The sequence below is a fragment of the Staurois parvus genome, unplaced genomic scaffold (genome assembly GCF_062004578.1).
Source record: "Staurois parvus isolate SC_StPar_1 unplaced genomic scaffold, SC_StPar_1.0 ptg001328l, whole genome shotgun sequence".
Lineage (NCBI taxonomy): Eukaryota > Metazoa > Chordata > Amphibia > Anura > Ranidae > Staurois > Staurois parvus.
The window spans coordinates 5,056,499-5,080,778 of record NW_028319124.1 but is presented as its reverse complement, the minus strand read 5'-3'; the positions used below and the strand labels follow the sequence as shown (position 1 = coordinate 5,080,778).

Here is a 24,280-nt window from a genome sequence, read left to right as displayed (position 1 = left end):
ATGAAGAAAAGGATGAAGAAGAAGAGGAAGAGGAAGAAGAAGAGGATGAAGAAGAAGAAGAGGATGAAGAAGAAGAAGAGGATGAAGAAGAAGAAGAGGATGAAGAAGATGAAGAAGAAGAAGAAGAAGAAGAGGATGAAGAAGAGGAAGAGGATGAAGAAGAAGAAGAAGAGGATGATGATGAAGAAGAAGAAGCAGAAGAAGCAGAAGAAGAAGAAGAAGAGGATGAAGAAGAAGAGGATGAAGAAGAGAAAGATGAAGAAGATGAAGAAGAGGATGAAGAAGAAGAAGAGGAAGAAGAAGAGGAAGAAGAAGAGGAATTCCAGTCCGGCAAAAAATGTCCCTGCAGAGAGCTCCGCTATTTTTTTTGACAGTTCCTTGACATTTATAGCGGTTGCAACAATATATCTATTTGTTTCCGAATAAAAACATCTGTACCCTAAATGGATACAAATACATTGTTGCAACCGCTATAAATGTCAAGGAACTGTCAAAGAAATAGCGGAGCTCTCTGCAGGGACACTTTTTGCCGGCTGTAGATGGGATGAAAATTTTTTTTACCGTTGCTGGTAACGTCGGCCGCTTGAACAACCGATTTTTCGTTTTTTTAAAGAAAAATTGGCTGATTTTTGACCCATCTATGGCCTGCATAACTTTACCTAAAGGCACCTAGAGGTGCATGGCCATGCCTCACAAGGGCCTTGCTGCAAATTCTGTGACATTCTGATCTGCAAAGCTTCATGGAAGTGCTGACATTTGCTGCTTCATCCTGCCTCTTGGGCAATTCTATTGGCTCATGGCTATAATGGCCTGCTTTATTGGCCAGTAGGAAGGTGAACCAAGAAGTGGCAGGTAAGTTTTAACACTACCAGGGGTTGCTAAAATTTGACCCAGGCTCAGCTTAAAGCAGAACCAGGGGTGGACTGAAAACTCATGGGGCCCCTGGGCAATAGAGGATCATGGGACCCCTGTGTCCTTGCCCAAACTCAAAAAAGCCAATGAAAAAGGTACTAGGGGCATCTCATGGGGCCCCCTACTGACCCCAGGCCCTCAGGCAGTGCCCGAGTTTCCAAATGGTCAGTCCGCCCCTGAGCAGAACTAAGCCTATTGACTGGTCCCTGCTGAACCGGACACATTTCAGCTTTAGATTGCATTATATACCTGGCAGTAGTGCTGGAGCTTTGCCCATCAGAACAGCCCAAGACTCCATACTTGGCAGCAGCCACTATATTGCATCAAAAGAGAACTTTACTTTTGTTGAAAAAATAATATAGCACATAAAATTGTCACACAAGCCATTTTGTAATTTAATATTATTAAAAATCACCTTCCCATTTCAATATGCAGCGCTGTAATTTTCTAAACCTGTCAAAAAATTCAAAATATTATTGCAACCTAGATGAGTTCTGTATACACTTGGTGTACAGAAATACCCAAAAATGTAATTTCCTGCTTGTGTGATTGGCTCACTGATTTATTCAGATGTCCGTACTAGGATACAAGTAAAATCTTAGGCATCTTCTGCAATAGGAATTTCATTTTGGTGAGATACTCCCCAAGAGTTAAATATTTCTAAAGGGATGCAGACCCTGCAAGTTTCCTCTTTAAAACACTGCAAGTGCATCAGGTGGTTATAATGAAAACTAACCCTCCAATTCAGGAATCAGACTTGCAAGGGCATAGTGAAATAAACAGGTTTTTTTTTCTTCAGAACAGAAAAAGGTAGGACTCTGCTACAAAGTTTGTTAAATTCTTGCGATCTACATAGAGGAGGTTGTTTTTTTGTCTCAAAAAAAAAGTAGAGTGATGCTTTAAACCAAAACAAAGTTGCAGACAGATACATCTGGGTGCATAATCACTAAGAACCTGCAATAACTGCTATGGAGCATGGCCACTAACCCCGTGCATGGCCTGAACTCCTGACCACTGTCAGACAAATGGCACTCTTAGGACTCCCAACAGAGCCTTATCATAGAGGCACTTTAATTCTTTTATTTCACAGTGAAGTGCTGGGTTGAAGGCCGTAAAGCATTTTACAGCTTACTTTCATCTTAACAAACAAATGAATACTGTAACATGGCATCTATATAGCAAGCTCTATTCATGGGCATTGTGCTCCCACTCACATCAGCTAGGGTTTTATATTTTCCATATGTGCATACAACGGAGGAAAGGTGCCATTGTAGGTGGAGTGTGATATTTACATTTGGAGGCTGTACACATTATTGCTGTGAATACACATCCCCCACTTTCTAACCATAGCTCTAGGGAATGTTGAAACCCAGACCCCATCATGTCATGCAGAAGCAACTGCACCGCCTGTAATTCCAGCACTGTTGTTCTCATTTCTTGGTGGAATCTTTGGAATGAATCACCTTGATATACCATAACCACTCCCAATATGTCTTCTTACAATTCAGCCAAATACCAACCAAGTAAACCTCGAACTCTGGGATTTCCTGGGGAAATCCAAAACTGTTAACAAATAAGTACCCAAAGACGATACCCAAATCCCTGCTGTGATGGCTCTGTACTGCAAAAAACACTACTGTAAAGATGCAAATAACTGATAATGACAGTTCAATAAAGGTGTTTGGCTGAAGCCAAGCAGCAAATCTGGAACAGGCTCTTTTAAGGGACAACTGAAACCAATTTTTCCCTCAAGGGAGGAATTCCTCTTTGTCCGGTAACTAGGCATTATATTTCGATGATCCAGCTCTAAGACACATGACTACACATCAGACGTACGGATGTTCATTTCATCTAGTCTGAACGGCAATGGATTATCTGTCTGTCGTTGTGGTTCAGACCAGTGTCTGGCTCGACTTCCAACTTCATTCCTTGTTCCTGCCCCCATCATTTCTCCTGGCTGATCGGGTTCACGTTTGGGTACCGGTGTCCAAGGCTGCCAAGATGATTTCAAAGATGTAGACTTCCCCAGTGGACGCTTATCATCACAGTAGGGTGAAGAATGAAAAGAGGCTTGTGAGGAGACGGATCGGTTGAGAGACATAGTACGTCCACAGGACTCCTGGAAGAAACAATTAGTGGAATGATTTAAAAACACTGACACATAGAAGTATATTTACTAAACACAAATAAACTGTTTACTTTGCAAGGAAATTTGCACAAATTGCATGGGATTTCTGCCAGAAGGTCAGTAAATGAGATGAAGTTCTGCTGACTTCAATCATCTAATTATGTGCAAGCGTTTTTCTTACACGTGATTGGGTATTCATTGCAAAGTGAAATTTCACCACATTCACTAAGCTCTAGGGAAAATCCCCATGCAAAGTGGAATTTCCCTTGCAAAGTGAACAGCTTATTAGTAAATCAACCCCATGAAAACCCTTCTACTAAATTTCAGATTTACAGATAAGTGCACCAGTGCTCAGACTGAATTGATATCCCAGGTTTGTCCACGCTTATGTACAAGGTTGGGTCAATTCTGGACAGTTATTAGCTCCTGTCTTCAACCCAAGCTTAAGAGAGAAGCCACACAGGCCTTGGCCAAAGGGAACAATGGGTCAATTCCAGATAATTATGAGTTCATGTCTTCATCCTAAGCTTCATAAAGAAGCCACACAGGCCTAGGCCAAAGAAAATAATGGGTAAATTCCAGATAGTTATGAGTTCCTGTATTCATCCTAAGCTTCATAGAGAAGCCACACAGGCCTAGGCCAAAGGGAATAATGGGTAAATTCCAGATAGTTATGAGTTCCTGTCTTCATCCCAAGCTTCACAGAGAAGCAACACAAGCCTAGGCCAAAGGGAACAATGGGTCAAGTCCAGATAGATATGAGTTCCTGTCTTCATCCCAAGCTTCACAGAGAAGCAACACAGGCCTAGGCCAAAGGGAACAATGGGTCAAGTCCAGATAGATATGAGTTCCTGTCTTCATCCCAAGCTTCATAGAGAAGCCACAAAGGCTTAGGCCAAAGGGAACAATGGGTCAATTCCACATAGTTATGAGTTCCTGTCTTCAAGCCAAGATTCATAGAGAAGCTACACAGGCCTAGGCCAAAAGAAATACACCCCGAACCATACCAGGCCACATGCCCTCAACATGGGGGAGTGCTTTGTTGATGAGGATATTGGGGCCCCCTTGTTAAAGGGGGCTTTCCAATTGCGATAAGCCCCCCGTCCGCAGATCCTCACAACCACCAGCCAGCATTGTGAGGAAAAGGCCCTTGACCTCATCATTGTTTGGGGGGGGGACCCCACGCTGTTTTTTCAAGCAATTTTTAATAGCCGGCAATTCTTTTCTTTACATCCCCTGCTGACAGCTGATAACTTATCATTGTTAAGGACACAGCAGCCACCCATTTCTTAACAGCCATGTTGTTTACCGGTTGTTACATGCTAGGACAACTACTTGTTTACTGCATGCATTTATTTATTTTCTTTTGTGAATTGACTTTAACTCCTGTTTTACACAGTATTTACTGAGCGTTCTTGCTGTAAATACCTCATAAAGAAATAGTGAATTGACATTTTCAGGATCACATGCGATATTTGGGAAAACAACTGAATACCACATGTAAAGTATAAGTGTTAGTGATTGTGAGCTACTATGGTGTATTAAAAGACAAATGTGAAACTGTGTATATATTCTTATTGTGGTTCGCTGACACTGTGACACATACCCATATAAATGTGTGAATTATCCAGTGAAAAATTAATATATTAAGTTAGTGTCGCGCACTGTTATAATTAAATTTAAATAGTATTTATCTTAAAAAAACAAAATTTTAAACAAATTTTAAACAGAATTTCAAACAAATTTACCTTGGTGTTTTCAAAGTGCAATTTGTGCTCTAATAAATATATTATAAAAAAAATATAAAGTAATTTATAAATGTGTGAATAATTTAAATACTAAAAAATATATTATTTAAAGTGATAAAAATTTAATTAATTAAATAAAAATTAAATTGGATTGGATTGGACATTATTTTATATATATTTTTTGCAAGTTTGAACACCATACATTTATTAATATATTTAATTAATTGAATTTTTATCACTTTAAATAATACATTTTTTAGTATTTAAATTATTCACACATTTATAAATTCATTTATATATTTTTTATAATATCATTATTAGAGCACGAATTGCACTTTGAAAACATCAAGGTAAATTTGTTTAAAATGTTGTTTAAAATTTAGTTTTTTTAATATAAATACTATTTAAATTTAATTATAACGGTGCGCGACACTAACTTAATATATTAATTTTTAACTGAATACCACATGCAACTTGTTTTGTGAATGTAGCCCAATGTGCAGACACATAGGGGTTTATTTACTAAAGCTGGAGAGTGCAAAATCAGACTCACTTCTGCATAGAAACCAATCAGCTTCCAGGTTTCATTGTCAAAGCTTCATTGAACAAGCTGAGGTTAGAAGCTGATTGGTTTCTATGCAGAAGGGAGTCTGATTTTGGACTCTCCAGCTTTAGTAAATAAACCCTATAGGGTGCCTGTATTCCATAGTCTGTTCAGCCCTAGGCAAAATGCAAGCTGTGCTTGAGCAGGGGGCATGTTCAGTAGGCAGGATATGATTGGGAGGGGGTATGTGCTAGTGGCAGGCTGTGATTGGTTGGTGGCAGAGGCGAACTGACCATTTGGAAACTCAGGCACTGCCCGAAGGCCGGGGTCAGTAGGGGGCCCCATGAGATGCCCTTCGTACCTTTTTCATAGGCTTTTTTGAGTTTGGGCAAGGACACAGGGACCCCATGATCCCCTGTTGCCCGGGGGCCCCATGAGTTGTCAGTCTGCCCCTGGTTGGGGGTATGGCGGCTGTGTAAACTACCCCATACAGGGTTGCTGTGTGTCTGCACAGTGCCCTTTACCTCTAAAAGGCCAGCCAAAGGATGTGTTTTGTGTGCTCAATTTACAACAGGGAAGAAAGGTGACTGGTGGGATCAATCAGGTATTTCAGATAGAAGAAGTACATGAAATGATAGAGACTATGATTGATAAAATACACCTAAGTGGGCATGCACATAGAAAAAAAATAAATGTTTAGGGTAACATGCACTTTAACAGAACGCATGCATTGCATAGAAGTAAATGGGCCCTAAGTACTGGTAAATGGTTAATGTTAACATATTACATCTGTTTTCCGGGTGGAACATGTAACATATTTCCACTCCTGCAAAGAAATATTCTTTTATTATTTTTTTTAAAGGTGAACTTATCCTTTAAGTGTTACTGCCATACAGTATAGGGAAACTTTATTGTTTTAACTTTTTTCTGTGTCAAAGCCCAACACCAAAAAATGCCAGCGCCAGGCTTCTGTATAGACATCAGAATTATTCCTTATTCTCATTCTCTGGATAGTATAGACCAACTGATATAAAATATTCATAATTATTACACAAATTAGAGCGTACAACTATCCTGACATATACATGTCATGTATGTCAATCAACGTCCCTTTTGTACTGGGGTCCTTTAAACTTGTGCCACCCATCTGACAGGCACAGATGTTAACACGCCAAATGAAGCTGCCTGGAAAGTCAGACACCAGATTGCACAATCTTGTTTTCCTGACTTTGGCAGTCTCTAATTTTAAAATCTTGTTGTGAAATCCAAGTATTATTTTAAGTGTGACTGTTGAAATACCTAATGGCATATTCATTATACATATATGGAAAATTACTCATAAAAAAAGAAATTTAAGACCTTGCTAAATATATCATTTTATAAGAGATGTTCTAAATCAAAGGTCTGTATACCCATGGGGGGACATCTGACAGGCCCAAGGAGTGCTCCTCAATAAACTACGCTGGCTCGAAAGATTAAAAAATACCAAAGACACTTTAGATCTCATTATTATTCAATTATTTTGAATGAATTTCTCGAAAACAATAGATGTACATTTTAGGCCTCATGCACACTGGTTTATTGTAAAACACTGTTTCCCATGACAGATGAAAATCAGCATTAAAAGCTCACTTAAGCTGCGTTTTTTCAAACGTCAGTTTATCAGAGTTTAGCAACATTTGGGCTTTTATTTATTTCATTGGGCAGAATTTTAATTTACTATGGTTATCGAAATTACTAAATGTTGAAGTGCTGAACGCGCCTAGCGTTTAGGCACGTTTACCCCCGGTTCATACCTATGCGGCTGTGCGGGCCGCGTTTTGCTCGGGCACAAGAGCCCATTCATTTGAATAGATTCCCGTGCCCGTGACATGCAGGGAAAGAAGTCCCTGTACTTCTTTGGAAAACGCAGCCCGCATGGGAACCTCGGTTCCCAGTACTGTTGCATTTCCAAGTGCGGGCGGCGTGCCATTAGAACTAATGGCACCCACCTGCGGGTCCGCAATTCTCTGTGCGGGTGGTGCGGCTGCACGGATTTTCGTGTGGATCCCCAGCGGCACCACCCGCACAGATGTGAACCTAGGGTCAGACGTGCTTTGCAGTGTCAAGCTTTTTTTCTGCCAAAATGCTGCTCCTGGGTGTGCTGGCAGTGCGGTTTTTCCTGCCTCTAAACTCTCCTGCCACTAAATGCTGATAAAAGCCTATGTGTGCATAGACACATAAGTTAACATGCAGGGACGTTTAGAGGCAGGAAAAAAAAACAAAAATGGAATATACCCCTAGCAGCAGCTGTAAAAACGTCCTGTGTGCTAAAGGCCTTAAAGGTATTAACAATCAATACAATGTTTGTTTTAGGGAGCAGACACCAATTAGGATTACTTTGTAAACATGAAGTTTAATCTGTTTATAATTTGCCTTCCCTGGTTCCTCTTTTCCTACCTCATCATCATGCTAATTAAATCTTTCAATAAAAGCTTTCTATTTTTATTACATGTATAGTTTTAGACCCAGTGGTGTCATCCTCACTGGATCTCTATGCTTCTCAATGCAATGCCGCAGATCATGGCTGCTAAGAGGGGCCAGGAAGGTGCGGTACTTAATTTCTAAAAACATCACAGCACCCTGTCCCAGTACCTCTCTCAAGGTACAGTTGACTGACTCTTAGGAGGAGTTATGCAAATATCAAAATGCCTTGATGGGTGGATATCAGTCTAGAGCAGCATTTCTCAACCAGGGTGCCCAGCAATGGTGGACTGACAACGCATGGGTCCCCCGGGCAATAGGGGATCATGGGGCCCCTATGTCTTCACCCACACTCAAACCACACCCATAAAAGCCTATAAAAGGTACCAGGGGCATCTCATGGGGCCCCTTACTGACCCAGGGCCCTCAGGCAGTGCCCGAGTTCCCAAATGGTCAGTCCGCCCCTGGTGCCCAGGCACCATGGGGTGCCTTGGAAAAATGTCCAAAAATTGTACAAAACTTGTATACAAGCCAGTGGGTGGAACAAGCCTGCCTTTTAGTTACGCAAAGCCACAGGTTTTCATTACGGGCACACAGGCGCCATTACGACCTTCTAGCTGCAGGCGTCCTGACAGCCAATAACATCATCAGTTGATAAGGAGGTTGTCAGTCTCTTGCACAGCATCCTAGTTTGACCCTCCCCTGCCCCTCTCTGTCAGTGCTGGGGTCACATTAGCTCAGTGATGGAGAAAAACTGAGGGAGAGGAGAAACATTGGAAAACTAGTCAGTACCAGTGTGCAGAAGTGTATTTGCTTTGGAAGAATAAATCGCCTCTAATGTTGGGTGTTCTACATGTGTGAATGTTACTGCATTATACAAAACTATTAGAATACTTTTTCACATTTTAGAATGGGGTGCCTCAAGACTGTCTATAATTTTAAAGGGTGCCTCGGGGCTGTCCATAATTTTAAAGGGTGCCTCGGGGCTGTCCATAATTTTAAAGGGTGCCTTGACTGAGAAAGGTTTGAGAAATCTGGTCGAGGGGAGTGAATATTAGCATGCAGTCTGTCCTAAGCAATGCCCATTTGTGATGCAGAGCCTCCATGATTGAAGAAACTGAAATGTTAGGAGTGAAAGGGGTGGGCCAGGGACAGACATGTTAGGAGTGAAAGGGGTGGGCCAGGGACAGGCTGGGGAGGAAAGGGCTAAATGATGCTGGACATCCTCCTGCCAGGACATGAGGTGAACTCGGTCTGACTAGACAGACACTGAAGGAACCTCATAGGGTGCAGTGAAATCAGAGTAAGTATTTTTAGTACAGGAGAGTAGCCTGTACAACTGAAGACCGGGCTGAAGTTCAGCTTTAATTATTTGTATTTGTGAAATGATATAGACTTTTAGTTTCTCAAGTGATCATATGTCAGTCAGTGAAGGACATCTCATTTACATACCCGGTAGCGCATTCTGTAGGTTTGAATGGCGGTATTTATTGCCTTTATCCAGCTGTGCATCTCTTGCGGGCTGTCAGTCTATGGGAGGAAAGGCAGATTATATACAGCTTTGTTCACAAATAGGAAAGGGGGTAGAATCAGTTGAGAGAAGATTCAGAGCAGCTCACTTACATTCATCAAATGTACAGATATCAAGAGATGCAGTAAGTATGGAGGATGCTGCTTCTGACCTCCTGCTGAAAAAGCTAGCTGCCTGGCTGTGTCTGGCTTCTATACTCAGACCCAGAGCAAGCAAGCAGCAAGTAAAGTCTGATACAAGTCTGGATTACTTATCTCTGTAACTGATCAGATTTAGTGGGACAGGAGCATCAGCATGACAACCCGGTAACAAGCATTTAAAAAAAAAAGGCAGTTAGCAGTGGCAGTTTCCATGTTCCTTTAAAGAAGAATGATGACTTTTATTTTACATTATTCAGTTCCTAGGTGCCCTGTAACATGAGCTGCACCTTGGCCCACAGTTGTCTGACACTGCAGTCAGCAAGAAGATGGCTGCTTTGATTGTGGGTGCTTGGCTCAGGCTCCCAGCACATGCTGGAGGCAAACTGCAGTACAAGGTGTAATCCACCTCAATTCCAGCAGGTTTCCTTATTCCCCAAAAATTCTGGCAAAAAATAAAATCACCTGACCCCCACCACACTACCAACTACCCCCCCTTCTTGATTTTACCATTTTTTTTACTGTTTGAATTGTTTATGTGTATTTCACTTGTGAATTCGATAGTTAACTCTAAATATTCCCCTGTAAACTGTGACGCGGACACCAAACCGCACTTGAAATTGTTACAAAAAAATCATTATGAAAAAAAAGAGATCACCTTGGGAGTGTTTGTGCTATCCTAACATTTTTATTTTAGTGAGGGAAACGGTTTATTTCCAAAGTTTTGTCTTTTTTCCTTTCTATCTATCCATTCAGTCGTATCTGACCCTTGGCGAATGCATGGATCATCACTCGTAAGTGACTTTTTCCATGAATTCTCTTAGCAATTATTTTACAGGGTAGGTTGCCAGGTCTTTCCCCAACACCTACCATGCAAGAGATCCCACGTGGCCAGGAATGAAACTAGGATAATTTAGACAGGAGCCAATTAACCTACCAGCATGTCTTTTGGAGTGTGGGAGGAAACCAGAGTACCCGGAGGAAACCCATGCGAACACAGGGAGAACATGCAAATTCCATGCAGGAGGTTCCTTTTTTCCTTTATATAGTTAAAAATGTAAACCCCTGTGGTTATTAAATACAACCAAAAAAGTTTCTAAAATGATTTTAAAAACCCCAATGGTTATTAAATGCCACAAATAGAGAAGATCTAAAATGCAAACCCCAGTGGTTATACCACCAAAAAAAGTGTTTACAATAATTAAAAACTCACTGGTTAGATTGTAAGCTCCAAGGAGCAGGGTCCTCCTAACCCTCTTGTATTGAACTGTATTGTTGCTGTATTTTCTCCCTTTTATATTGTAAAGCGCTGAGCAAACTGTTGGCGCTATATAAATCCTGTATAATAATAATAATATTAAATGTCACCAAAAGAGAGTATCTAAAAATGATTTTTAAAAAACCCAGTGGTTATTAAATGCCACAAATAGAGAGTTTCTAAAAATGAAAAATGAAAACCCCAGTGGTTATACCACCAAAAAAAGTGTATAAAAAAAACCTAAAAACCCAGTGGTATTAAATGCCACCAAAAGAGAGTATCTAAAATTGATTTTAAAAACCCAGTGGTTATTAAATACCACCAAAAGAGAGTATCTAAAAATAATAAAGAAAAAAATTAAAACCCAGTGGCTATTAAATACCACAAAAAGATATTATCTAAAAATGATCTAAAAAATTAATTTGAGTATAGTATTGCATGGCGCAGTAATTGTCAAACTATCACAGCACTGTTTCTTTTTGAAGAGAGGGGTCATTGTATAAATGGTGTTACGGCACGGTGCCTTTATCATCACATGATCCACTTACACCCTTGGGTGACAGCAGGTTGGCTTAACAAAAGAGAACCAGGTTCTTAAAAAATAGCACTGACGTGGCTCACCAAGTGCCCATCTGGCATCATCTCGCATGAGGAATGTGCGGCAGGAATAAAGTAGGCATTTGTGAGACAGCCGAGCCTGGGCTGATGTCACAGCCATCTCCAGAAAGGCCTGTCTACTGCAATCTGTCACCAAGTTCTTTAGATGCTTCCAGAAATTAATGTGTGAGAATAACACGTTTCCTTGTTTAAATGGGCCGTGTTTTCATTTAGAGGTTTCAGTTAAGAAGTGCCTCCAAAATAAACAGCCAATATTAGATCTGAACATTGCTCGATCATTGCCTGAATCGAACGGCGGACATTTGAGTGTTTCCTGTTCCCTGGCACTTACAGTGTCTTACGTCTTTTCTGTATTTTATTTACATTCAGATCCGAAGCTGGAATAATGGCAATCAAATAACCTGGTAGGTTAAAAATATGGTGGCTGCCATTGCCAACTCCTAGTACCCTGAGTGTCATACATGGATGACTGTTTTCATGGTTTGTACAAGTTATCATTTCCTCCTTCCGAGGTATGGATATAAGACCAAGTGTGGTACTAACAGGTATTGAAGAGTGGAATATTACAATATATATAGAGAAAATGGTGCAGCGCTAATAATGCCAATAAAGCTATATCAACATGAATTGAAAAAAGGTGTGCAATTAATAATCTTATTAGATCATAATTAAGGTTCAATTTATTGTTCCAAAACCACACAAAAAGTGTGATATACAAGTTCTGTCGTATCTCCTTTTCAAACCACGATGAGTGATCCACAGGTGAACAAGAAATAAGTGAAATACGCACTCACCAGAAGTGCGTTTAAGGTACGCATGAAAGCAAATTCCTCTCTCATCAGGTACATCTGGGTCCTTGGATCACAGGTCAGGCTGCGCTCTCGCTAAACGTCCAACATGGCCAAATTCCCTGGTTCCTCAGACACTTATGCAGCTTTAGGGTCCCTCCTTAAGTTTGGTACTGAAAAGGTGGCGCTCATAAAGAGCCAAATAAAGGACATCACATAGCGTGATACTGCATAAAAGACTTTATTTTGAAGTAAAAGTCAAAAATGAAAACAAAAAGTACTGACCGCAATATAAGTGCTCGCCACCCACAGGTGGCTTAGATGTCCAAGTGCTGTAGCCCCTCTTGACGCGTTTCGTGCTATGCACGTTCTCAAAGGGGTCCAGGGCTGAACCCTTTTGAGAACGTGCATAGCACGAAACGCGTCAAGGGGGGCTACAGCACTTGGACATCTAAGCCACCTGTGGGTGGCGAGCACTTATATTGCGGTCAGTACTTTTTGTTTTCATTTTTGACTTTTACTTCAAAATAAAGTCTTTTATGCAGTATCACGCTATGTGATGTCCTTTATTTGGCTCTTTATGAGCGCCACCTTTTCAGTACCAAACTTAAGGCGGGAACCTAAAGCTGCATAAGTGTCTGAGGAACCAGGGAATGTGGCCATGTTGGACGTTTAGCGAGAGTGCAGCCTGACCTGTGTTCCAAGGACCCAGATGTACCTGATGAGAGAGGAATTTGCTTTCATGCATACCTTAAACGCACTTCTGGTGAGTGCGTATTTCACTTATTTCTTGTTCACCTGTGGATCACTCATCGTGGTTTGAAAAGGAGATACGACAGAATTTGTATATCACACTTTTTGTGTGGTTTTGGGACAATAAATTGAACCTTAATTATGATCTAATAAGATTATTAATTGCACACTTTTTTTCAATTCATGTTGATATAGCTTTATTGGCATTATTAGCGCTGCACCCTTTTCTCTATATATATTGTCTTGGAAGGTTATGTTGGTTACCTTTTTGGTGTTCTAGCAGCTTACATCGAATTTTCATTACAGTGGGCGCTCACTATACAATCTACTTTTGGAATATTACAATATATTCATACTTTTACTAAACAGTTGTGCTCGAAAGTTTGCATACACTGGTAGAAATCATAAAATGTTGGCATTGATATTGAAAATATGATTGATCATGCCAAAAAAACTGCCCTTTATTTAAGTGATGGCGATCATATGAAGCCATTTATTAGCACATAGTTGTTTGGCTCCTTTTTAAATCATAATAGAAATCACCCAAATGGCCTGGATCAAAAGTTTACATCCCCTGGAATGTTTGGCCTTGGTACAGACACACAAGATGACACACACACACAGGTTAAAATGGCAATTAAAGGCAAATTTCTCACATTTGGGGCTTTTTAAAATTGGAGTTAGTGTCTGTGTATAAATAGTCAATGGGTTTGTTAGCTCTCACATGATGCACTTAGCAGGCTAGATACATAGCCATGGGGAGCAGAAAAGAACTGTCAAAACACCAACAAGGTAATGGAACTTTATAAAGATGGAAAAGTATATAACAAAATATCCAAAGCTTTGAATATGCCAGTCACTACTGCTCAATCACTTATTAAGGAGTGGAACATTCGGGGATCTCTTAATATCAAGCTAAGGTCAGCTAGACCAAGAAATATTGCAGCCACAACTGCCAGAAGAATTGTTCCGGATACAAAGAAAAGCCCCCAGGTAACCTCAGGAGAAATTCAGGCTGCTCTGGAAAAGGACAGTGTGGTTGTTTCAAGAAGAACAATACGACAACACTTGAACAAAAATAAGCTGTAAAAAAGGCTGTATGGTCAAGTTGCCAGAAATAAGCCTTTTCTGTACCAGTTCCAGGAAAAGCCCGGTCACTATATGCCCAACAACACCTTGACATATCTCAAAACTTCTGGCACAATGTAATCTGGAGTGATGAGACCAAATTAGATCTTTACGGTCACAACCATAAGCGCTATGTTTAGAGAGGGGTCAACAAGGTTTATGGTGACAAGAATACCATACCTACTGTAAAGCATGGCAGGGGTTCACTGATGTTTTGGGGGTGTGTGAGCTCTACAGGCACAGTTCTTGTGAAAGTTGATGGCAAGATGAATGCAACATGTTATCAGAAAATACTGGCAGACAATTTGCATACGTCTGCAAGAAAACTGCACATGGGATGCCCTTGGACTTTCCAGCATGACAATGACCCTAAGCATAAGGCCAAGTTGACCCTCCAGTGGTTACAGCAGAGAAAGGTGAAGGTTCTGGAGAGTCTCCTGACCTTAATATCATCGAGCCACTCTGGGGAGATCTCAAATGTGCAGTTCATGTAATACAACCAAAGACTTTGCATGACCTGGAGGTATTTTGCCAAGATGAATGGGCAGCTATACCACCTGCAAGAATGCTGGGACAACTATTACAAAAGCCTGCACGCTGTCATTGATGCTAAATGGGGCAATACACAGGATTAAGAACTAAGGGTATGCAGACTTTTGAACAGGGGGCATTTCATTTGTTTACTTGTTGCCATGTTTTGTTTTATGATTGTACATTCTGTTATCACCCCATAAATGGTAAAAGAAATGTGTTTTGCCTGTTCACTCATGTTTTCTTTAAAAATGGTGTAAAAAAAAATACTGTATGTTACCTAATTATCCAAGGGTATGCAAACTTTTAAGCACAACTGTATGTACACTGTGATACATGTAGGCATGGACCAACTCATGGGCTCAAGGCACCACAGGTATAAACATGTATGACCAAAAACGACTCTTCCTTGGAACTTCCCCGGTCCTAAAATGATAGACCACACATGTACACAAAATGTCATAAAAAATATATATCATTTTTTATTTAAATATTAAAAATTACTAGACTGATATCATTGATATATTTTAGTGAATTTTAATGTTTAAACAAATGTACATTTTTAATAAAATGTTGTGCACATGTGTGTTTTTTTCATTGCAACAACTGAAAAGTTCCAGATAATAATTATTTTTGGTCATTAATACATGAACCATATAATAATATTCATGATACTATATTAAAAACACTTGCCTGGATGTAGAATGTTCTTGGAGCAGTAATAACTTCAAACAGATTGTCCCTCATAAGTAAATCCCTACAAGAAAGAATAAAGCTTATTTATTATAACTTTGTAATTATAATATGCCGTAATTATATTTATATTATATTCAGAATTATAATTTGTAATAAAACAATATAAAAATGTTTAATGAAAACAAATGCAATGCTTTACCCAACTGCCACACAGTACCTGTCCAATATATGGACTATTAACATTGACTAAAATATGTGTTTACGTTGCTTCAATACAATACCTGAAAGTGCCACTTCTATTGGACCATATATACACTGCTTAAAAAAATTAAAGGAACACTTTTTAATCAGAGTATAGCATCAAGTCAATGAAACTCCTGGGATATTAATCTGGTCAGTTAAGTAGCGGGGGGGGGGGGGGGGGTTAATCAGTTTCAGCTGCTTTGGTGTTAATGAAATTAACAACAGGTGCACTAGATTCCAGGAGACAGGCAGTTACTCTAGGAAAGCTGGACAGGGCCATAGAAGGTCCTTAACCCATCAGCAGGACTGGTATATGTTCCTTTGTGCAAGGAGGAACAGGATGAGCACTGCCAGTGCGCTACAAAATGACCTCCAGCAGGCCACTGGTGTGAATGTCTCTGACCAAACAATCAGAAACAGACTTCATGAGGGTGTCCTGAGGGCCCAACTTCCTCTAGTGGGCCCTGTGCTCACTGTCCGGCACCATAGAGCTCGGTTGGCAATTGCCATTGAACTCCAGAATTGGCAGGTCTGCCACTGGCAGGTTCACCCTGAGCACATGTGACAGACGTGAAAGGTTCTGGAGAAGTTGTGGAGAACATTATGCTGCCTGTAACATCCTTCTGCATGACTGTTTTGGTGATGGGTCAGTGATGGTCTGGGGAGGCATATCCATGGAGGGACACACAGACCTCTACAGGCTAGACCAGTGGTCGGCAAGCCGCGGCTCGCGAGCCACATGCGGCTCTTTACCCACTCTAATGCGGCTCTTCTGTGTGCCGGGCGCCTGCTCCCCTCCCTCCTCTCGGTCGGCCGCTCCCCTGCCTCCTCTCGGTTGGCAGCCCCAAAAGTCCGCGCGGACCTTTTAATCCGGCCCGCGGATGTGGCTGTCAGGATGTGTGTAGGCGGGGCAGCGTGCCGAACGTGAGGGGAGGGGAGCTAGGCTCCTCTCACAGTCCGCCCTGAAGACCCGAACGGCGCGGGAAGACAGCGAGAGGAACGCAAAAGGTAAGTGAATTGACACGGGGGACTTGGCTTACTAGAAGGGGGGGGGGGATAGTACTGTGGGGGATGAAATACTATATGAGGGATGAATTACTTTATGAGGGATGAATTACTATATGGGGGGATGAAATACTATATGAGGGATGAAATACTATATGAGGGATGAATTACTATATGAGGGATGAAATACTATATGGGGGGATGAAATACTATATGAGGGATGAATTACTTTATGAGGGATGAATTACTTTATGAGGGATGAATTACTATATGGGGGATGAAATACTATATGGGGGGATGAAATACTATATGGGGGGATGAAATACTATATGGGGGGATGAAATACTATATGAGGGATGAATTACTATATGAGGGATGAATTACTATATGGGGGATGAATTACTATATGAGGGATGAAATACTATATGAGGAATGAATTACTATATGGGGGGATGAAATACTATATGAGGGATGAAATACTATATGAGGGATGAATTACTATATGAGGGATGAAATACTATATGAGGGATGAAATACTATATGAGGGATGAATTACTATATGAGGGATGAAATACTATATGAGGGATGAATTACTATATGAGGGATGAAATACTATATGAGGGATGAAATACTATATAGGGGGATGAAATACTATATGAGGGATGAAATACTATATGAGGGATGAATTACTATATGAGGGATGAAATACTATATGGGGGGATGAAATACTATATGGGGGGATGAAATACTATATGAGGGATGAAATACTATATGAGGGATGAAATACTATATGAGGGATGAATTACTATATGGGGGATGAAATACTATATGAGGGATGAAATACTATATGAGGGATGAAATACTATACGGGGGATGAAATACTATACAAGGGATGAAATACTATACGGGGGATGAATTGCTATGGGGGATGAATTACTATATGGAGGATGAATTACTATGGGGGATGAATTACTATATGGGGGATGAATTACTATGGGAGATGAATTACTATATGGGGGATGAATTACTATGGGGGATGAATTACTATATGGAGGATGAATTACTATATGGGGGATGAATTACTATGGGGGATGAATTACGATGGGGGATGAATTACTATATGGGGGATGAATTACTATGGGGGATGAATTACACTATGGGGGGTGAATTACTATATGGGGGATGAATTACTATGGGGGATGTATTTTCAGTTTTAAAAATGTGGCTCTCAAAATAAATTTCAATCATGGTTTTGGCGAGATTTGGCTCAGTTGAAAAAAAAGGTTGCCCACCACTGGGCTAGACAATGGCACCCTGACTGCCATTAGGGATTGGGATGAAATCCTTGGACCCATTGTCAGACCCTACACTGGTGCAGTGAGTCCTAGGTTCCTCCTGGTGCATGACAATGCCCAGCCTCATATAGTGAGAGTATACAGGCAGTTCCTGGAGGATGAAGGAATTGATACCATTGAATGGCCCCCACACTCGCCTGACCTAAATCCAATAGCACACCTCTGGGATATCATGTTTTGGTGCATCCGATGCCGCCAGGTTGCACCTCAGACTGTCCAGGAGCTCAGTGATGCCCTGGTCCAGATCTGGGAGGAAATACCCCAGGATACCATCATCTCATTAGGAGCATGCTCCAACATTGTCAGGAATACATACAAGCACGTGGAGGTCATACAAACTACTGAGTAGCATTTTGAGTTGCTGCAATGAAATTTCAGCAAAATGGACTAGCCTTCTGTATAATTTTTTCACTTTGATTTTCGGGGTGTCTTTGCATTCAGTCCTCTATAGGTTGATAATTTTCATTTCCTTCAAACGATGGGGCATCCTTACGTTCCTAACACATTACCCAGCCCATATCAGTATAGATATCCAGCAGGAGATTGTTCCCCATTGAGACCTGATGTGTTTTCAAAGTGTCCCTTTAATTTTTTCGAGCAGTGTATATATACACAGTATATATATATATATATATATATATATATATATATATATATATATATATAAAATGAGACATGCATACTATAGCACTCTTCAGCGATAAAAAAGTATTAGAAGTGGGTGGCTGAGCGGCATGCAGACCAACTAATAACACAAATGATCCTAACAAGGAAATAAAACATAATTACTAAACTGTATAACTTGCTTAACAAGTCTGATGCGGAGATAACTTCATTCTTGTGGTTAGAAGTGATGACATTTCTTAGAATCAAGGCCAGAGCTGTGTGTGACATCTCGCTAGACGTGACTTCACTGGTGCAGGAAGTAATTATGACGTTCCAATAATTATGTTTACTGGATGATGTGTGATGGCTGGGCACATGCTGGAGAGAGATGACGGGGCGAGTGCGGGAAGAAGGACTGGACAGTCAGTATGTTCTCTATGTTCTATGTCCACACTTCAACCACCCACCTCCACACCTCGTGTCAGTCTGACTTAAGGGGATCAGCACACATACAGTACATGGCCTTTCACAAAGCGAGCAAATGAGCAATATTTAGAATAATGATAATAGACTCACCAAATAAACTGTCCCAATGTATTGGAATAAAGGTACTGGGGAAGATTTACTAAAGCTGGAGCACTCAGAATCGGGTGCAGCTGTGCATGGTGGCCAACCAGCTTCTATTTTCAGTTTGATCAATTAAGCTTTGGCAATAAAGCCTGGAAGGTGATTGGTTTCTCTGCAGAGTTGCACCAGATTTTGCACTCTCTAATTTTAGTATCGACATTTCCGGTCCAAACAGACCCCTTTAATTGTTCTCCTTGATGAAGGGGTAATGTTGAAGTTCCTTGAGCTTCACTATTACCTTTATACCTGTGTTCTATCTCCTCCTGCGTGTGCAATATTCTCTGTTCGTGGTAATAAGTGCTGATTGTACTTTGTATTATACACCTTGCCACAACTTTGTTTTTAAAGCTGAAGTTTACGTATGGCAATTTTTACATAGTTAAAGAATATGTAAACCCAACATTTCATATTCCTGATATGTGTCTGCTGTACCATGTACTTGTATGAAAAAATATCCTGTTCTCTGTGTATTGATTCCCTTGTGTGAAATCTCTGGTGTTCCTGCCAGTCCCTCTGCTTACCTATTAACCACTTCCCGTCCAGCTGCTGTATAAAAACGGCCAGACGGTGGCAGTCCAGGGGCGGGTTGCCGTTCATAAACGGTGCCTGCCATTTTGGATTCTGCGCGCTCCCTGGGAGCACGCACCACCGCGCTCCGGTGCCCGCTGTGTCCTCCGTCGCTGTACAGGACCTCTGTGTGAGGTCCCAATCATGTGATCACTGATTGGCCAATCAGTGATCACATGAATAGGTGTAAGCAAAATGGCACTTGTGACATCATTGCTTACTACGTGTGAAGTCTGTGAATGATCACAGAGGTCACATGATACAAGGCAATTCACAACAGCCTTGTACCATGTGACGAGCTGTGACCAATCACAGCTCTCACAGTATTTCTCAATGGCTGCAAGAATGCAGCCAGATAGAAGGAGAAATGATTGCTATTACAGCCTTTATGGGTGTAAAAGCAATCAGTGTAAAAAAAATAAAAATCTTCATCACCCCCCACAAGTAGGGTGACAGTATGTAAAAAAACAAAAAAAAAACCACATAAATAATAATATAAAAAAATAAAATAAAATTGTAAAAAAAAATTTTTTAAATTACAATTTTTATTTATAAACTAATTTGGGTTATTTTTTTTACTAAAAAGATAACTGAATACATTTTGGTAAAAGATGTATAAAGAAAGATTATTTATTTGCAAAAGAAAAATTTTTTCAAAATGTTTGGACTTTTTCATTTATAAAAAAATCCCAGTGGTGAATAAATACCACCAAAATAAAGTTTTATCTGTCTCAAAACATCCCTATGAGGATTTCTCCTTTATGTAGATGATACCTTTTTTTAAGCAATAATGTGTTAGTTGGTGTTAATAAAAACTTTGTGTTATTGCCTTTCATTTAGGTTTTGTGTGAATTCATCTGCACCTTGAAAGGCCTTGTGTCTTCTTACATGTTTTGTGGCGTTTGTATACATGTGGTATAAGGCGCATAAAATTAGAACCCAGTAACCTGCATTTAGCTTCTGTGTGCTGTATATTTTACTCAAAGTGGTTGTAAAGGCATTTTTTTCTAAATAACAAATATAATTTACTTACTTTCTCTGTGCACAGAGCGTCCCCGAACTTCCTTTTCTGGGGCCTGGCAATCTTGGCTCCTCCTCTTATTTGTGTGCCCCAATAGCAAGCCACTTGCTATGGGAGTACATCTGCAGGCTTGCTCCTGAGCCAAGCTGTGTGCATGTATTGACACACACAGCAGCGCGGCTCAGCTCCACCCCCCCCCCCACTCTCAGCTCACAGGAATTGATTGACAGCAGCAGGAGCCAATGGCTACCGCTGCTGCCTCTGTGAGCAAAGAGAAAGGAGAGAGCAGCTGCAGACGGGCACAGGGCTGGATCGAGATCAGGCTCAGGTAGGTATACAGGAGGATTACCCCCTTATTTTTTTACCTTATTCCAGGGAATGCATCAACGTAAAAAAAAGTCAAAACTTTACAATCACTTTAAAGCCCAACAGTATTTTAGTACTGATTTTTTTCTTATACGAGTATATTTAGCTTTTTTGAAGTCCAATAAGTCAGACGGGCTATGAATTATGTGTGCTACCTCTACCACTGCAAACTCTAATTTGTCAGAGTATTCATCAATTCAATACATTAAGATAATTAGTGTTATTATGCAGTACACATTATCAGTCCCTTCCCTCATGCCAGGGTACTAGGTGTAATTCTGGACTCTGACCGGTCCTTTCAGCCGCAAATCCAATCTCTGTCAAAAGCTTGTAGACTTCACCTCCGCAACATCTCTAAAATTCACCCCTTTTTAACTACTGAAACCACCAAGCTACTCATTCACTGCCTTGTTATATCTCGCCTTGACTATTGAAACTCCCTCCTCATTGGCCTACCTCACCGCAGGCTATCCCCTCTTCAGTCTGTTGTGAATTCTGCTGCCAAAATAATCAACCTTACCAACCACTCAGTGTCCATCACCCCTCTCTGCCAATCCCTCCACTAGCTTCTGATTGCCCAGTGAATTAAATTCAAAATACTAAGAATAACATACAAAGCCATTCACAACTCTGCCCCGAGCTACATCACCAATCTTGCCTCCAAATATCACCCAAACCATTCTCTCATGATCTCCTGCTCTCAGTCTCCCTTGTCTCCTCCTTATATGCTCGTCTTCAGGACTTCGCCAGAGCCTCTCCCATCCTCTGGAATTCTCTACCTCAATCTGTCCAGCTTAGCCTGTACTCTGGCTGCCTTTAGGTGATCCCTGAAAACTCATCTCCTCAGGGAAGCCTATTAGTTGTCCTGACACCAAGAGAAAAATGGTGACAGGGGAGGGACCTACTGCAGATCAACAGGCTCAGCTCTGTTCCTGTGAGCTGTGTGAAGGGGGGATGTGTCTCTCCCCTCCAATCATCTCCCAGAGCTTTCCTCACTGAGTGTAACTTTATCTCTCCGCCCCCTGCTTTTCAGAGCTGAGAGATTCTGTGTAAAGTCTGCACTTTGAATAGATGTAGAAGACAGACAGTTACAGATAAACAGATACAACTTATGTAGGAGGATTTGTTTCATCTCTGTGTATCACCTGAGGCCAGTCACTTCACTGGGTATATGTAAGGGTTTACTAATCTATGCTACAGTGTTTTTTTTGCATGATAACCGCTTCCCGACCACCGTATAGCAGATATACTGCTACAGGGTGGCAAGGGTGCGCAAAATCACGTATATATACATGATTTTGTGTTTCCGGGTAGGGGGTGAGCCGCCATTCACAACCACAGCTGTCAATCACTGGGTCCCGGCCGGTAATTACCCACCGGCGACCGGTGATTACCGGCGACCGGTGATTACCGAGCATCTCCGACGGGGAGAAGGACTGCTTTGTTTACTAACAAAATTAGCTTGGACGCACTGCTCTGGATGGAGCCTACACACCTCCCCCTAATAAAACACTCCCAGCACACAATTAACCCATTGATTGCCCTTCATGTTAACCCCTTCTTCCCCAGTGCCATTAGCACAGTGTCAATGCTTTTTTTTAGCACTGATCACTGTAATGGTGTCACTGGGGATGTCAGTGACACCAGGTCAGTTCCTCCCACTGTCAGAATGCCCGCCGCAGTCCCGCTACAAGTTGCTTATCGCTGCCATTTCTAATAAAAAAAAAAATCCAGTATCTATACCGCCATTTGTAAATGTTACAACTTTCACATAAACCAATTAATTTACACGTAGAAAGACATGGAGCAGAATACATTTTGGCATACATTTATGACAAAATTTGATTTGTTAAATTTTTTTACTAGACATGTTTAATAGCAAAAAGTCCAAAATATTGTTTTTTTTTCTCAAAATTGTCATTTTTTTTTTTATAGCAAAAAAAATAAAAGACACACAGGCGATCAAATACCACCAAAAGAAAGCTCAGTTTGTGGGGAAAATAGCTTGTACATTTAATTTGGGTGTAGCATTGCGTGATCGCGCAATTGTCAGTTAAAGTAATGCAGCACCGTAACACAAAAAATGGCCTGGTCAGGAAGGGCCCCCCCTCCCCCTCAGAAGGGCAAGTGGTTAACAAGTAGTTAACCCCTGCATTTATTGTGCAGCCTCACTACAATTTTCAGATTTACCAGAATTGGGCTTTAATAATACTCTCAATTGTCATTTTAAATGCAGTTCAAATACTATGCCACTGGGGGGAGTCCTTTTCTAAATTATAGTTTGACTTCTCTTGAGCCCTGGAACACAATTCTGTGCAGGTATCTGTAGCTGGAAACTCCAACAAATCTGAAGCTGAATAGGAAGCTCCTCCACATAATTTATGTAATAACACAGACCGAGCTCCAATAAAGCCCTCTTGCCCTCCAAAATGTTAAAGATATTGTTATAAATTGTATGTTTGGATTGGGTCTCTATTGTGATAAAGTAAAGTAAAGCCTGTCAATCTACATCTGTCCAGGGCCGCTGCTAGACTATTTTGCACCCTAGGCAAGACCAGCTACATGCCCCCCCCCCCCCCCCCCCCCCCCCACACACACACACACACACAAACAAACAAACAATAAAGAAAGAAAATGTTTTAAAAAACAGTAGAAAATATTAAATCAACAAAACATGAAACTGCTAACTTTTTTAATTTGCAAAAATAGGTGCAATAAGATGCCACCAGCGTCAATATTAAAGACAAAATCAGTGTCATGGATGGACTGTATCTGTGGCTGGCAGTGGCAGGGTGGCAGTTGCAGTGAGTGGAGGATGATGGATCCACACTGACAGATCCGAGGCTGGAATTCCCCAGGCAATGGGGGGAGATCACGCTGTGACAGCAGGCAGCTGAACTGAGCGATCCCACACAGTGACAGATCCGACACAACACACCATCACCAACAAAGACATAGATCAGCAGGCCCAGCAGGCACTAGAAGAGCAGGCTGTGGGATCGTGATGATGTCATCATTCACTGACACATTGCACATGTGATGGCCGATGGTGAGTCTGATGGTCACACTCACATAAACACGAGACATCAGAGTCAGACACTACCTTCCTCCACAGGAGTAGCTCCACCTTCGCTGATGAATGGGAAAAGAAGGGCTGAAACTCCACAGTGATCAGCAACTGCAAGTCGGCATCCAGTAAGGGACTGAGTCTGAGAGGAACACTGGAAGGAGCACCAGCTCAGCTGCTACACCAGC

The 24,280-nt window shown here is 41.1% G+C and overlaps 1 protein-coding gene across 1 annotated transcript in view; it reads right to left on the bottom strand.

Moving 5' to 3' along the window:
- Window positions 1–1,283: 1,283 nt before the first annotated feature.
- The window catches only part of PLEKHA2 (pleckstrin homology domain containing A2), a 136,177-nt gene continuing 113,180 nt past the window's right edge, over window positions 1,284–24,280 (bottom strand). Inside the window, exons 10-12 of the mRNA XM_089661300.1 lie at window positions 15,233–15,296; window positions 9,248–9,325; window positions 1,284–3,031 (exon numbers count right to left, since the gene is read on the bottom strand). Coding sequence (XP_089517426.1) covers window positions 2,732–3,031; window positions 9,248–9,325; window positions 15,233–15,296 — 442 coding nt within the window. The 3' untranslated portion in view covers window positions 1,284–2,731. The remainder of the gene's footprint in view (window positions 3,032–9,247; window positions 9,326–15,232; window positions 15,297–24,280) is intronic.